The sequence below is a fragment of the Harpia harpyja genome, chromosome 8 (genome assembly GCF_026419915.1).
Source record: "Harpia harpyja isolate bHarHar1 chromosome 8, bHarHar1 primary haplotype, whole genome shotgun sequence".
Lineage (NCBI taxonomy): Eukaryota > Metazoa > Chordata > Aves > Accipitriformes > Accipitridae > Harpia > Harpia harpyja.
The window spans coordinates 1,983,851-1,997,576 of NC_068947.1; the positions used below are offsets into that span (position 1 = coordinate 1,983,851).

General features: G+C 40.2%; 1 protein-coding gene across 2 annotated transcripts in view; it reads left to right on the forward strand.

The window, feature by feature from the left end:
• The window catches only part of MBTPS2 (membrane bound transcription factor peptidase, site 2), a 37,603-nt gene extending 24,961 nt beyond the window's left edge, over window positions 1–12,642 (forward strand). Inside the window, exons 11-12 of one of the 2 annotated variants that reach the window (XR_008236260.1) lie at window positions 5,250–5,325; window positions 6,691–6,728. Coding sequence is in view for 1 of the 2 variants with exons in the window: in XM_052794331.1 (XP_052650291.1) it covers window positions 5,250–5,325; window positions 6,691–6,913 (299 nt within the window). In the remaining variant the exon portion in view is untranslated. Of the gene's footprint in view, window positions 1–5,249; window positions 5,326–6,690 lie in introns of both variants that reach the window. The other variant, XM_052794331.1, reaches the window with a different exon arrangement.
• Window positions 12,643–13,726: the final 1,084 nt, after the last annotated feature.

Genomic DNA, 13,726 nt, shown 5'->3' on the forward strand with positions numbered 1-13,726 from the left:
CAATACAAACTGTAGGTACTCTAGAACAATTGATACTGTTTTCTTTTCCAATATGTTGGAGCAATGGAGTTTCAGTCAGTGTTTCCTATTGAACAGTAATTCTGCAAAATAATTGAACCTGTCAGCCTTTCAGAAGTCAGAAAAGAATGTTACTGCATCTAAAGAGGTAGTTCTACTTTAAGAAGTTCCTGTGTGAAAATACAATTTACAGTGTATTTACAGGAATATAATTCTAAAGTGATTTACTGTACCCTGGGAATTGCACATTGAATGTGTTAATTTCAAAGCTAAAAGCTTGACTTTATTACAAACTTTGCTGCAAATGCAATCTATGCTCTATGTTCCCCTTGGAAAAACACCGGAGCTAAAATTACAGGATCCTGGCTTGGGCAGCAGGTAGTCTACTGTACTATCGTAGAGTTCCATGCATTCCTGTGAAACAACTTCTAAATATTTCAGACTTAACTTTGCACTGTTCAATACTGGCTTGGGGCCAACAGGTTTGATTTTTTTTTTTTTCCAAGTGTGGTAACCATTTTTTTTACAGTTAAGAAAGGAAAATAATTTCTTCCTCTACTGTGTGAATTTTGAAATAGGAATATGTTTTAGTGAAATGTCTTATTCTTTAGTGTGATCTTTCTGCCTGCAGGAAACATTACTTTTTAGAGTGGTGCTACATTTAACACACAGTTAATTGCACTAGTTGCGCTAGTGTGTACTATGACTTTACTTTCTCTAGAAATGTCACTAAAGTAATGTTTGAAAAACATTCTAAAATTATGCATGTATTATTTTCTACTTAGGCTTATATTGTTGTCGTGATAGTCCTGATTTATGGAGAAGCAGTAATTATTTCATAGTTTTATTTGAAGCTAACTTCCAGATACAATACTTTTAAAAATTTATTACCATATTAGCTACTTACAAGAAATAGGCTATACAGCTTACTTCTGTAAAATGTTTCTGTTTCCTTAAAGTAAAATATCCTAGCAAAAATATTTTTTGCTGATATGGATGCTATATATAGTTCTTGTTTTCAGTATAAAAAAAATGAAAATGTAAAGAATCATAATCCTAAATGAACTTACAGTGCTGGAGATTTGGCCAAAACTAAACCAGAAGGAATTATTAGGAATGCATGTTGTTTAGGACGGACACATTGATTAATCCTTTTAATTAGCATTCTCTCTGTAAAAAGTATCTAATGTAATCCAATGTAAATTCATACTGTGGGTTTAATTCATATGGTATTACTCAAGACTTTTAGACTTTTCTTATTACAGGCCAGTTATTCTCTAGAGGCTCTCCCTATGTTGGACAGATGATATGTAAGGTTGAAAGGGAGGGCCCTGTCATTATTGCCATGCAACTTTGCAGTGTTTCTTTTTATTCCTTCATGGCATTTCTGGTATTGCAAAATCTTGGCTTCCTTCTCTGGCCCTCGTTGGTTGGGAAGAATCTGGTGACTAACGTTCTCATTTGGAATTCACACGGCTTGAGGGAAGATCGTAGCCCTGAATGTTACTGTATCTGCATCGCCCATCAGGGATCAAAAACTGCAAGATTTCCTTCACGAAAAGAAGATGGAGACTTACTGTTAAGGTAGAAGCTGCTGCCCGAGCATTTACACACCGATGGAGGAGTCACGCACACAGACTGCCCGGAGCAGAGTCCCTTCACAGCGGGCGACTCCAGCGAGCCCACGGGTGCCCCTTCCCACTCCTCTCACACACACACACACACAGACACACACACACACACAACTTGCCCTACCTCTGGTGCACAGATTCAGACAGCTCGAGCTGGGTGCCTCCGGAGAGGGACCCCAAACACTAAACTCCCTGGGCAATTATACCCTTGCAGTCTAAGTTCCTGCCCCTCACACCATAGTCTGGTCCAACAGTAATATTTGGGTCTGGGGTCGTCTTCTCTCTCATCGGGTCCTTTTTCCCGTCCCTAGGCGGGCTTTTTCTCTTTCCTGTTTTTAGGCTAGTGGTTACTACATCTCCTTTTCCTGGCTCAAACTGGCTCCAGATCTTATTCCTCCAGTCAGAGGATAGGTCAACATTAAGCAAAAGCATTAAGCAAGCTACAGAGTTGTGCTTTATCATGAACAACTACTTTTAAGCAGCTAAACAAATTACTTAAAGCTCTCCAAGACATAATAATGGCCTCTATAATTTATATACATTACCATGCTATTGTAGCCTCACAGTCTTGTCCCATTATCGCCACGTGCTGTCCACGTCTCATTCAGGTATGGTCTGCACGCTCATGTAGCTCAGCTTTGCCACCTTCCACAACACTTACCTAGAAGATAATTTCCCCCAACTGGACCAGTCTTATACTTCTGCTGTATCCACGTTTTCTAAAAAAAAGCCACTACCTAGCTTTGTGGCAGTTTTTTGGGCAACAACAGCCATAATCCCTGATGAAGGTCTATCTAGTACAGTCTGGTTTCTCAGTATTTCCATGCTTATTTCCCCTTACTGCTGAGGATGATCCTTGTTTGCTTTCAACCCGTATTGAAAGGGTTACATGTATAGTTCTTCTGGAGACCACATAGAAATATCTCATGCCGTACTGTCCCTCTCCTCCATAGCATACATGCCCTTTCCCCCATGAAGAGGTTTTGAAAAGCTCTTTGGTCAACCTAGTCTCCAAATCACTTCTAATTAAAATTGTGTCCGTTGTGCATTCTTCTCAATATTTGCCAACACCATCTAGCATTAGCCAACAAAAGAAATGTTAATTCCAGGTCAAAGAATTGTTTAATTAGAGTGGGAAAACAATGACTGTTTTCTCTCACCCAGCCTCATTGCTGTTCACCTCTTCCCAGCAGTGTCTTTTGAAGACAAGCCTGGAGAACATAATTTCTGTAATTCTTTTGTTATTCCTTGAAGGACAGATTTCCCTGCTGCCATTAGGTTTGATCCATTACAGCCACTAAATTCACTGCCTCATATTACAGCGTCTAGAGCTCAGTCCAGCGACTTCTTGAGGAGTTTCTATGTGTTTTGGAGATTGCTTCAGCCGCAAGGTTTGGAGTTTAAATCCATGTCTAGTGGCTGTCAGGGATGACAGTTTGTTGTAACAAAGAGGGAGGGAGATTAGTGATCCATTCTCAATGTAGGCACAACTTCAGGTTCAGGATGGTGACTTGTTAGTGGCCATTAGGTGTTTGTCAAGAGGCAGTCAAGCTTTGAAATTACAGTACATTGCAGTGTGTGTCTGTTGAAACCTTTTTGAATACACTGTCTGCCTCAGCCATTTTGCTATTTTGGCTCATGAACAAGAGGTCTGATCAGATGTTCTGATACCAGCCTTCAGCTTGACGAGTTGTTTGCTTTGGATATCACTTGACTTGGATGTTTCTGACTTTCTGAGCTGGGTGGTGTCCAGGATTTCCATCTGTTTTGTTCTTCACTCTGTAGTCCAACAGACTTACTTATTTTCTTTCAGTTCTCCTAAATCAAAGGTCTTTCTTAAGCTAAGGTAAAAGAGAACGTGATTTTCAAGCTGTCTTGGCACAGCTGCGGCAGCTTTGGTATTGGAAAGTTCTGTGCTTGTTGCCACACCAAACCCGTTCTTTTTTGGGGACTCCTTGCTATCCAAATCTCTCCATCCCGTGGTATGCTTGCTGGTTGGACTAATTTGCGCTTCTGACTCATCAGAAGGGCCTCTATTAACAGGAGAAAATGTATTTATGTGACTGAGTGGACCAGTTCTCTGCCTCATGTGCCTCTAGAACTACTTTCCCCTCACCTTTGTTCCAGTGTCCTTGAATTGTTTATTGAACCTGAAGAAATCTGATCTTGCTCTTAACTAAGATATACTTAGCAGCGCTTTTGCTATGTTACGTACTAGTGCTGTGAGGCTCCCAGCGTTCTCTTGGCCTATGGTTTTAAAATTTCTCAAAGGGTGGGTTAAATTGTTCCTTCCCCAAGGGATGTTTGTATTGAGTGGGATTTGAATTCTTGCTTTCACATACCTCTGTGGAGATGGCATTTCTTATGGCTATGACTTTTTCCCATGGTGGTAGGGAAAACTCGGGCCATCGTGGCTGACCTCAACTCGCGTCCAAAGTTGTTCTTTAGGGACAGAGTGACTGTTGTTGGTACTCTGCAAGCTCATTCTTAAGGTGATTTTCTAATTCTGCCTTAATTTACCTAAACCTCTTCCTTCTGGGGTTAAGACTCTGCTATGCTATGAGTGGAGCCTTCTAGTAGGAAAGGTGACTTTCTTCCAGCTGTCACAGAGCTAAGGCTTTCAAACGGTCCCCGAGGCTGGCAGACGGAGACTGCTGGTTACTGACTTTTGGTAAGACAACCCAGGCGGAACATCCCTGCGCTAACAGGGTGCACTCTGGGAGGTCTCAAGCTACCTCAGTTTTCCTTGAGGAGTCTCGCATAAACATTTGACATGCAGTCAGCTGCAGCTTCGCGTGCACCTTCAAAGAAGTTACAGTACTAAAGAAGTGTTTCAAGGTCGTGTGGTGCTTGACGCTGCAATTTTCCAGTCACTATTTATAGGAAGGATGCAGAGTCCCACCTCCCAGGTTTTTAAGCTGCACTAGGTTGCATCTTGGAGTCACTTGCGGTGTCATCTGAAGACAGAAAAAGAAGCTACTTAAGTACTGGCTAACTGGCGTTGAGATGTGTAATGCAGCTGTGCATCATCTCCTAGCCTCTGCTTTCTCAGAGTGACTCCAGAACTCTGGTCCCTATCTGCCCCGCTCCTATACACCAGGAGCTCAGCCTCAGGTCGGGGGGATCTTCTGCAGTTACTGCAAGAGAAGAGTTTTCTGGCCTTCAGAGAAAGTGCACGTGTGCACCCACAGTATGAATGTATACATGTGGACTGCATATGTTGAAGAAGTCTGGTAACTATAATCTCTTTTTATATGTTTTGCTTTGAAAAGGACTTAAATTACACAATGTGGTCTTTATGACTACAGATGTCCAGTTGCCTCTGAAAATACGTATCTTAGATCTAGTTTTGCTGAAGTCATGCTAATTGTATTTTGTGGAGTGACTTTACTATGATAGTGATCGTGTTTAAGAAAGATTTAACAGCTGCACTCTTTTAAAAACAAAAACCAAGCAAAACTGTATTTAGATTGGTTATTCATCCTTGAAGAAATGTCATTTCAGATCTGATTTTTCTGCAAAATTACAATCTAAAATTCATAATGTTATAATCCTGGAATGAGTGTTCATGTTTTGTGTGTCTTTATATTTTCATTTCAGTAAGTCTCAGCAGTTTTGTACCACGACAGAACTTTCTAAGCATCGATCTGCCTGTGGTGATAGAGACATTTTGCAAGTATCCTTTGAAGTATGTTTGGGGTTTTTTTTTTTTGTTGTTTTTAAGGCAAGAAGGGAACTCTTTAGAATTTGGTGACCCAGCAAAATTTCAGTTGGATATCATTTTAGACAGGATGCTCTGAAACATTTCTGTAGAGTTTTGACATCTTTATCCCATCTCTGCATTGATTATTGTCCATGTGCCAAGCTCGAAGTGCAGTCTCTTGTGCTTAGCAGGATGGTTTTGGCCAGTGCTTTTTTTAACTCTTTCTTGAGGGTGAGTCTCAACAGCTCCAATGAGAAAGTCAAAGTAATCCTGAATTTACAGCAGGACAAATGAGATGTTATTGCTAGCTTTGGTATGTCAGAGTTTTATCATTTTTGAGTCATTATACTGAACTAAATAACAGGGTATGCTTCTTTTTTTTTTTTTTTTTTTTTTCTTCCTTCAACAGAAAACAGCCTATTCAAAAAGCAGGATGTTAATTCAGTTAAAACATGCTTATTAATGAATGAGGTGATACATATACATATACATAAAGGTTAGTAGAGTTGAATATGGCTAATCTAAGAACCCTTAGCCTTAGAAACTGAAATGTTTATGCATGGCTATAGAACAAACAGTGTAGTTCAGTGTAGCCCATAAAACTAGAGTAAAGATGCTACATAAGCTCCCCGTTTCTGGGAACACACCAAGGTTCGCACTGACCCAGCTGCTTTCTGAGTCATATGTCTTCTTGTCCGGCCATTATAGGATGGAGGTAGGCATTACAGTTAGCAAGCCTTTACCAACAATAAAAATGATCTACCCTTGCCTCATTCTCACATGCACATGCACGTACAGAAATCCACTCAACTTTTCTGGCTAACAGGTACGTAGGAGAGAGAAGCCAGATTTCCAATTATATTCTAGCCATTTACTTACTCCAGCAAGGGAGTGTTTTGGAAAATATTCCTAATCGTTATTTCATACTTAGGTCATAGGTCTAGAATACCTTCTTACTTCAGGCATGGTGTCAGAGCTATAATCTTACTCCAAAACCACACAAAGCAAGGGAGGAAGATGGGCAGATTTAAGGACGATTTTGCTGTCTCCTTCTTTCATCTGAGTTGTGAAGAGTGCAGGTTGTTTAAGGATCCAAACCTAGTGCTTAAAAGCAAATGAATCTGTACAGGCAGTTCTCTTGAGCTGGTGTATTATGGTGTAAAACTCATTGTACTCCTATAATTTCTGTGAAACAGAATGGCAGCTAAAAAAAATAACCCTCATATGTTTGTCTCTGCATACTAGAAATAAAAAATATGTTTTGTTTTAAATAGTTGTTTTTTTTTTTTTTTACATTTTCTTGGATATTATTCATGAACCTTAACTAATGTCAACCAGGTACCTGATTTCACTGTCAGGAGCACTGGCAGTTATCAATGCTGTACCCTGCTTCGCTTTGGATGGTCAGTGGATATTAAATTCATTCCTGGAAGCCACTCTGAGCTCCCTGATTGTAGAAAAACAAAACAGAGAGCTTGTTGGCTTTTTAATTTTGCTTGCTGGTAGTGCACTTTTGGCTGCCAATGTTGCACTGGGACTTTGGATGGTGACAGCACGATAGAACATTGGATACACTTCCATCAGTTCTCAGAGTACACAGAAAGAACGAATCCATTGCCTTTTAAAACTTGTCCAGTCCTGAGATTGAAATAATTCCCTTAAAATGACACTGAAAGAACAATCACTGGTGGCTGCTGTTTTAATTTAAAACTGTACAACATTGTGCCTGTGGTCATGGGAAATCTAATTGAAGTAGGGACCTTTTTATATACTCTTTAAGCACTGTACTAATTTTGGAGAAACTGCATTGTAAAGTTTCACAGTAAAAAGCCTAAGACTTCATTAATTTGGCTCTCAACATAAGGGAATTATTTGGCCTCAAACAGTTGTAAAGGGGGAGAAAATAACACTTAGGTTTTATTTTATAATTTGAATAATTGTCAGAAAATATGTGTGGGTTCTGACCGTTTCTCAGTCAGCATAGTCTTGAGCGTCTCGTTTTGCTTTTTTAATCTGGTATTCTACCAAACTGGACTCTTAAGAAGCCCTAACGTCTGATCTCAAAATGGTGAAAAGCTAAGTAAATGCTTACCATGTGTTAATGAGCAGAGAGAGGCCATATGGGTTAGTATCCTTCCTTTTCAGCTGGCCAAAATGACTGAAAGCATGTTGTCCTCAGGACGTAGATGAGAAGTGCCAATGTCTGGTGAGATGAGGCGTGTGGGAGGATAACAAAGCCCACATGTCTGTGTTTCTTACACATTCAGTTGTATGTTACCATACGCAGCTGAAGATTTTTTTAAAGGCAATATTTGTCAGCAATAGCTACAAGATAACTGAAATTTAGTTTCTGAGTGCTGAAGTATGCTGTGCCCAATTATTCCTAAGTGATAAGTAATGTTTGTGTTGTTTTACTCAGAAAAGAATACTGTATTATACCTGTTTACAGTTAAAAGTGAAACCTGTTGTTTTTATGGTGTCTATCATCCGATGCTACGCATTAATATGTACAGTAACTCACTGATGGTTTTCTGTCTTTCAAAGGGTTGTTTTCCTTTGCTAGGATTCATTGTGCTCAAAGACAGCTAAGGAAGATGTTTAGCTGAAGCTGGTCTTGGATCAGAATTGTTTAGAGGAAGAACGTGGTTGTGAATTGAACTATTTAAATGTTTGGCTTTGTTTTCTGAGAGGAATACAGACCATATCCTTGTTCTTAAATGAACAGTGGAAGAACAGTCAGTGTTTTGCTGACTGAAGTGTCTGACACACTTTGAAGCTCTTTAAGTCTGTAATATTTTGTACCTAGTAGGATTATATATGGACTGTCATGTCCTCCTGTGATATATTGCTGCGTTTATATAAATGGGGTTCAGTCAGAGCCTTGCCTCAATACAGGCTGATATTTAAAAAAAAAAAAAAAAAAGCGCTCCAGTTTGGGAGCCTAAATATTTGATATAGGAAAATTTTGAAAAACACCCTGCAACTTCTGGCTGGTACGGTGCTCGTACAGAGCTGCTGCAGCTCCGAGTTCCTTTACAGAAATGGCCTTTCCACCCAGAACTGAAGTGGAAGCTGAGCTCACGGATGCTGGCCTGCAGGGAGTACTGAAGCATTCGTGACCAGCCAACAGAGATTCTCTTGGCTCTAGCGGTAAAAGCCTGGGTAATTTTAAAAGTGGGGTTGAGCCCAACTCCTGGTGCTACTGCATGGATTCGTAGCGATGGTGTTTGCATTTGCCCACTGATGTGTTACTGTATTTTTGCACAGTAGCCTTCACGCTTACTGACGATGTATTCTTTTCTTAAGGTGATGCAAGCAGTAATGAGAAAGCACGTCTGTTTATTTGTTGTTGTGTTAGTTTACTTACCTCTCCGGTGCTGTCACGGGCTGGCTGGGTCTCTTGAAGCTCACCTCTGTGGAGTGGCAGGCCCGTGCCTCTCATTTTCCATCATTTCGACCCAGGCATGTCAGCACAGATCCTGGTAAGAGAGAGTAAATCCTCCAGTCAATCCAGCCTGAGTCGGTCCCTTTGGGGACTGTTAAAAATCACACAAAGTGCAAGAAAAGAAAAACAAACTATCAGAAACTGCCAGCGGGCTGCTTTTTTCTTCCGGAGACGCCCTGAAAGTCTAACTCCTCATCACTCCTGGAAGCCTACAGAAGCTCAAGGGTAGCGGATGGGCCGCTGCCGTCCCTCCGTGGGCAGGAGGGATGGGAGCAGCCGGGTTCTTGCACAAAGCCTGGCCCGGAGGCTGTGCTCCAGAAGCCTGCGCGCTCGCCTAAGTGGCTGCTTGCTAATCTGAGCTCTTCCTTTCCGTGGCTCTGTGCCACTTGTGTCTTGTCCAACCTACAGTGTACAAAATTAATTTGCGCTTAGGAGTTTTAATGCAATTTAGTAAGACAGGATATTTACTTTTCAGAATGGTTACTATTTACGTATCAGAGTTGCAGTGCTGTCTTACTATCTAAAGCAACAGCAACAACAATTCGCAAATCTATGGTGATTTAAAAAATATTCTGTGAAAAACATTTAAAGTTTGAGACTTTAGATATTCATGTTGACTACAACTGCTTAGGACAATCTTTCAGCATAGTACGTACCCCTCCTGGAGATGTAGGCAAGAGATTCCAAAAAACAAAGTTTCTGAATTAACATACAATAATTACATCTGCTGTAATGAGGCTGGCAGGTTGTTCCTGGTTAGTTAATGTGCTACCAAAACATCATGTTTTATCAAAGGAAAGTAAATCCAGTTTATTTTGCTTTACACAATCACTGAAAGCCACAGTTATACTAAGTAGAACTTCAGTCTGTGTTTGACTTCATAATCAAAAAGAGGGTGGAGAAGACCGGTTATGGTTTTAGCAAAACAGATACACTAGTACACTGTGAAGACCCTGGTTCTCTTATATGGGAGAGACAGAAGTGTTTAAAAATAATTCACGGGTCCATTTCTCCGTGTGCTGGCATTCTACTGAATAAGGGTCGATTTAGGTATGTTACAAGTGCTTTGAATCAAGACTTAAAGCAAACCGGGTATGAATGGTGACCCAGCACATCTTAGATTACCTGTGGACAAAGGTAGTAGTTAAGTTGGACCACTCTCTGAAGAAAAAGTTGTTCAGTGGATCCATTTCGTTCTCCTGTAATCCTAACATACGGATTACATTCCGATAAGCAAGTGCAATGCATATAGTTACTGGGAGGGGTTTTGCTGGGTTTTTGTTTGGTTAGTAAGAGAACACAGAAGGACACAGAATGGTTTTTGTGTGTCGGATTTTTACTCTGGAGTATTTGCGATGTTTCTTCTATTTCTGTTTTTGTAAAAATTGAAAGGAAGCCTTTCCTTAAAATGAAATTTTTCCACTTCTCATTCTAATTAGCCCCTCAGAATGTAATGTATTCTTTAACGCGGAATCCATCAATATAATTATAGGGCATATTGACTGGAGTATAAAACAGAACACTCCTAAAGATTGGATGAATACTGCTATTTATGTACATACTATGCATTTTAAATCTGTATCAGATGGAAAAGATAATGTCTAGCATTGGGATGTGTTATACATAGCTTTTACTTGAAAATTGCCAGAAGAATTCCGTAATTATAATCATTGTTCTGATTTGGTTTTTTATGAGAATTTTTTTTATATCAGCAAAGACTTCCATAGCATGTCCTGATAATGTATGCTGTGACATGAAAATGGCTAACTTCTTAGCAAGTGGGATGTTACACACTCTTTGCTAACCTCGGAAATCAAAACCAGCTTGCTTCCGTACAAGTTAAATGAAAGAGACTTCACTAGAAAAAGTATAGACAAACTTGCAGATTAGTCAGCCCAAATTTATAAGCCACAGTGGAAAATCTGTTAACTCATCCTTTTTATTTAGAATGAAACGACCAACTGTATTGACAGTTACTTTTTTCGGTGGTGATGATTCTGTGTTTGTGTACATGTGTGTCTATACATGCATACATATGTGTAATAGATACATACACAGCCACCGTCGGTACTGCGGCTTTTTTAGGGATAATTTACAGCAGTCCTCCATACTCTGCAATGTAGGCTTTTTTTTTTTCTTTTTCCTTCCCTGTATGAATTCCATGGCTTTCTCTGGATTTTAAAATTGCAACTATGTTTTTCTCCTGTAACTGATCTAACTTCTTTATTAACAGAAGACAAGGGATGGCTGTAGTGCAGCCACAGCTGCATGAGTTTTGTTCAGCTGATGTTGAAAACATGTTTCTTGCTTTCTGTGACGCCTCAGCTACAAGCACGGTAAACAGATTTTTCAGGGCAGCTAAAAGAGGTCAGCCTGAGAATCTATCGCTCTCTAAATGCTGCTATTTGTGCTGTTCCGAATGATAACTGGGATGAGTGAGACTGTGTAGAGTATACTAAAGAAATAATGTTTTCAGGACAGACCTCCCCATGGCAGTCAGGGTGTTTCAGCTTTCTTGAAGTAAGGATATATTTTTGTTCAGTTTAGAACATCAACAATCCAAGTTTTTCCAATAGTTTCCTATACGTTTTAAACAATGGCAAAGGGTGACCTGTAGCAAATATTTTTTTAAATAAATTCTGTATGTCTTCTATCTGAAAGGTCTGAATTTGTATCTGGATATCATTTATGACAGATGAAGAAGGGTTGTAAAGTTTTATGTAGCCTAGTCTGTATTTAATTGTTTTAAAAAGATGCGAGTTAAACTCTAGAAATAAATAGTTATTTGTAAAATACGCATTTTATACACGTGCATTCAGACCAATTCCCACAACCAGTCTTGCCTCAGCTTTGTTCTTGTGACCTTGTGAGTAAGGAAGCTGAATCTAACTCAGGTAAGATCCAATATTAGCAGTTATTTTATACCCTCTTTATCCTGAATTTCATGTAACGCTATATAGAGAGTAGTTATTTAATGTGGCTGAGTTATCTGGGGTACATATTCTGTATTAACGCAGCATTTGGGAAGCAGTGTACTAGGGACTGCCGGAAAACGGCAGCTCTGTGACTCCTGTTCCTGGGACTCATCCGCTACGATCGTGTGAAGAGCAGATGGCAGCGACTGAGGGCGGTGACGAACCTCCGTTTCTGGCAGCTTTATGAAACCTTCACACTGCTGACCCAGTGTGAAAGGCCGGGAACAAAGAGCAGGATATGACACTGCAATTCCATTCATTCCATTTACATTGGCACGGCACGTGACAAGAACTTGTAATTAACATTTCAGAGCACGCAGATATGTTTTTCCAGCCCTTCACTGAATCATTCAGTGACTGGTGACCAAACTTTTTTTTTTTAAACACTTACTTTGTTGTTCCGCTGATAAATACATGCCGAGTAAGTGGTATGGGTAGTTGTAGTTTATTTAGTAAAATGGACTTGGATATTTCTCACCTCTAGGTGTTCATCTTGGGTTGGTTTTTGCAGCATCATAGTGTAACTGACCTTCACTTGACACTAGTTTGAAAGTTTGGAGGCTATTTCCAAGCCATCACTGGAGAAGTCTAGTTTCTTCCTTCCCAAGTTGTTTATTAATATTTTAAATTCCTCCTTTCCTTATGTAACTTTGCTTTTAGATTTCATATGCTCAGATGATCTTATCTGAAGCCTGTCAATGGAATATGTATTGTTTTGAAATTCACTGTGGGGGTTTTTTTCTCTACATAGCCTTATTTTTCACACTGACTCACAGCTGTGGAATGTTAGATTTCTAGACCCTTTGTTCCCACTATGCATTGTTCATGATCATGTTTTTAAAAAAAAAAAAAAAAAAGAAAAACAAGAAAGCTTCATTTTGAAAATGTCAGCTAACAAATATATGGAACACTTTGAATAATGTATTGTGTTTTTGTTTTGCTTTTTTTTCTCTATTTAATCAAGCAAACAATAAGTATTGTTTTCTATGTATGATAAATGTATCCTGCAAATAAATTCATTGTTTGATTGTTAATGTGCTTAAATCTGTTTTTAAAAATAAGGTAAGAGTGACATAACTCCTTGTTTGTGGCAATTACTGTATTCTCTCATATATTCTCATACTCTTCATATGCAATTTTTATTCTCTCTCTGGGTACGGACAAGGTACCACGAGGTACCACTATCCTTTTCAGCACCTGACCACCTCCTAAAATTAATACTAACTGTCCCTTTACTTTCCCTTATTTACCAGCTTACACAGTAATAGTTTGAGTTATCACAGAAGTACATCCAGGCGGACACCTACACGTTGTTCTGGAGCAAAGCTAGCTTCATCTTAATGCCACCAAGGTACGCAGCGACTGCCTTACAGGAGCAAATGCCTCTCTCTTGGCTTAATTCCCGTGTAATTCTTCTCTTACGGAGTTACCGACTTCCCTTAGCTTGGGTTGTGGTGAAATATTGGACAGAGGATGCCGCGGTCGAGGTAAGAGGAACCACCTCTCTGGGCGTTAAGGCCGGTCCCCGCGTGAAGAACTTAAACCTCAGATCTCCGAATGACGTTAAGGTGATGTTCCGTACCGCAACCTGCGATTTGTCCGTACGGGCCAGCCCAGAGCTGGGCTCGCGTCCCGGCTCCTCCCGGGCGGGTTTGCTTCGGTACCCAGACGCTCTCGGGGGCTGCGTCGGCGCGGGGTAACCGGTGGGTTAGCGATCTTGGAGAAGGGAGCTTTATCCCTCGGGTTCTTGAGCAAGCTCATCTAGAGTTAGCCAGGTTGTTTGTACTGAGAACTAAATTGTCCTTTGCTGCTTATTGGACAAGCTGTTACTTTATACGAGCAGAGCTGTTTCAGCAAGTGTCATGGCTTTGTTCCCAGAGAAGAGATTACCATGAGAAATGGGCAGAAAGCACAGAGGGGACACGTCAGTAGGATTTCCCAGACAGGTTGCCAT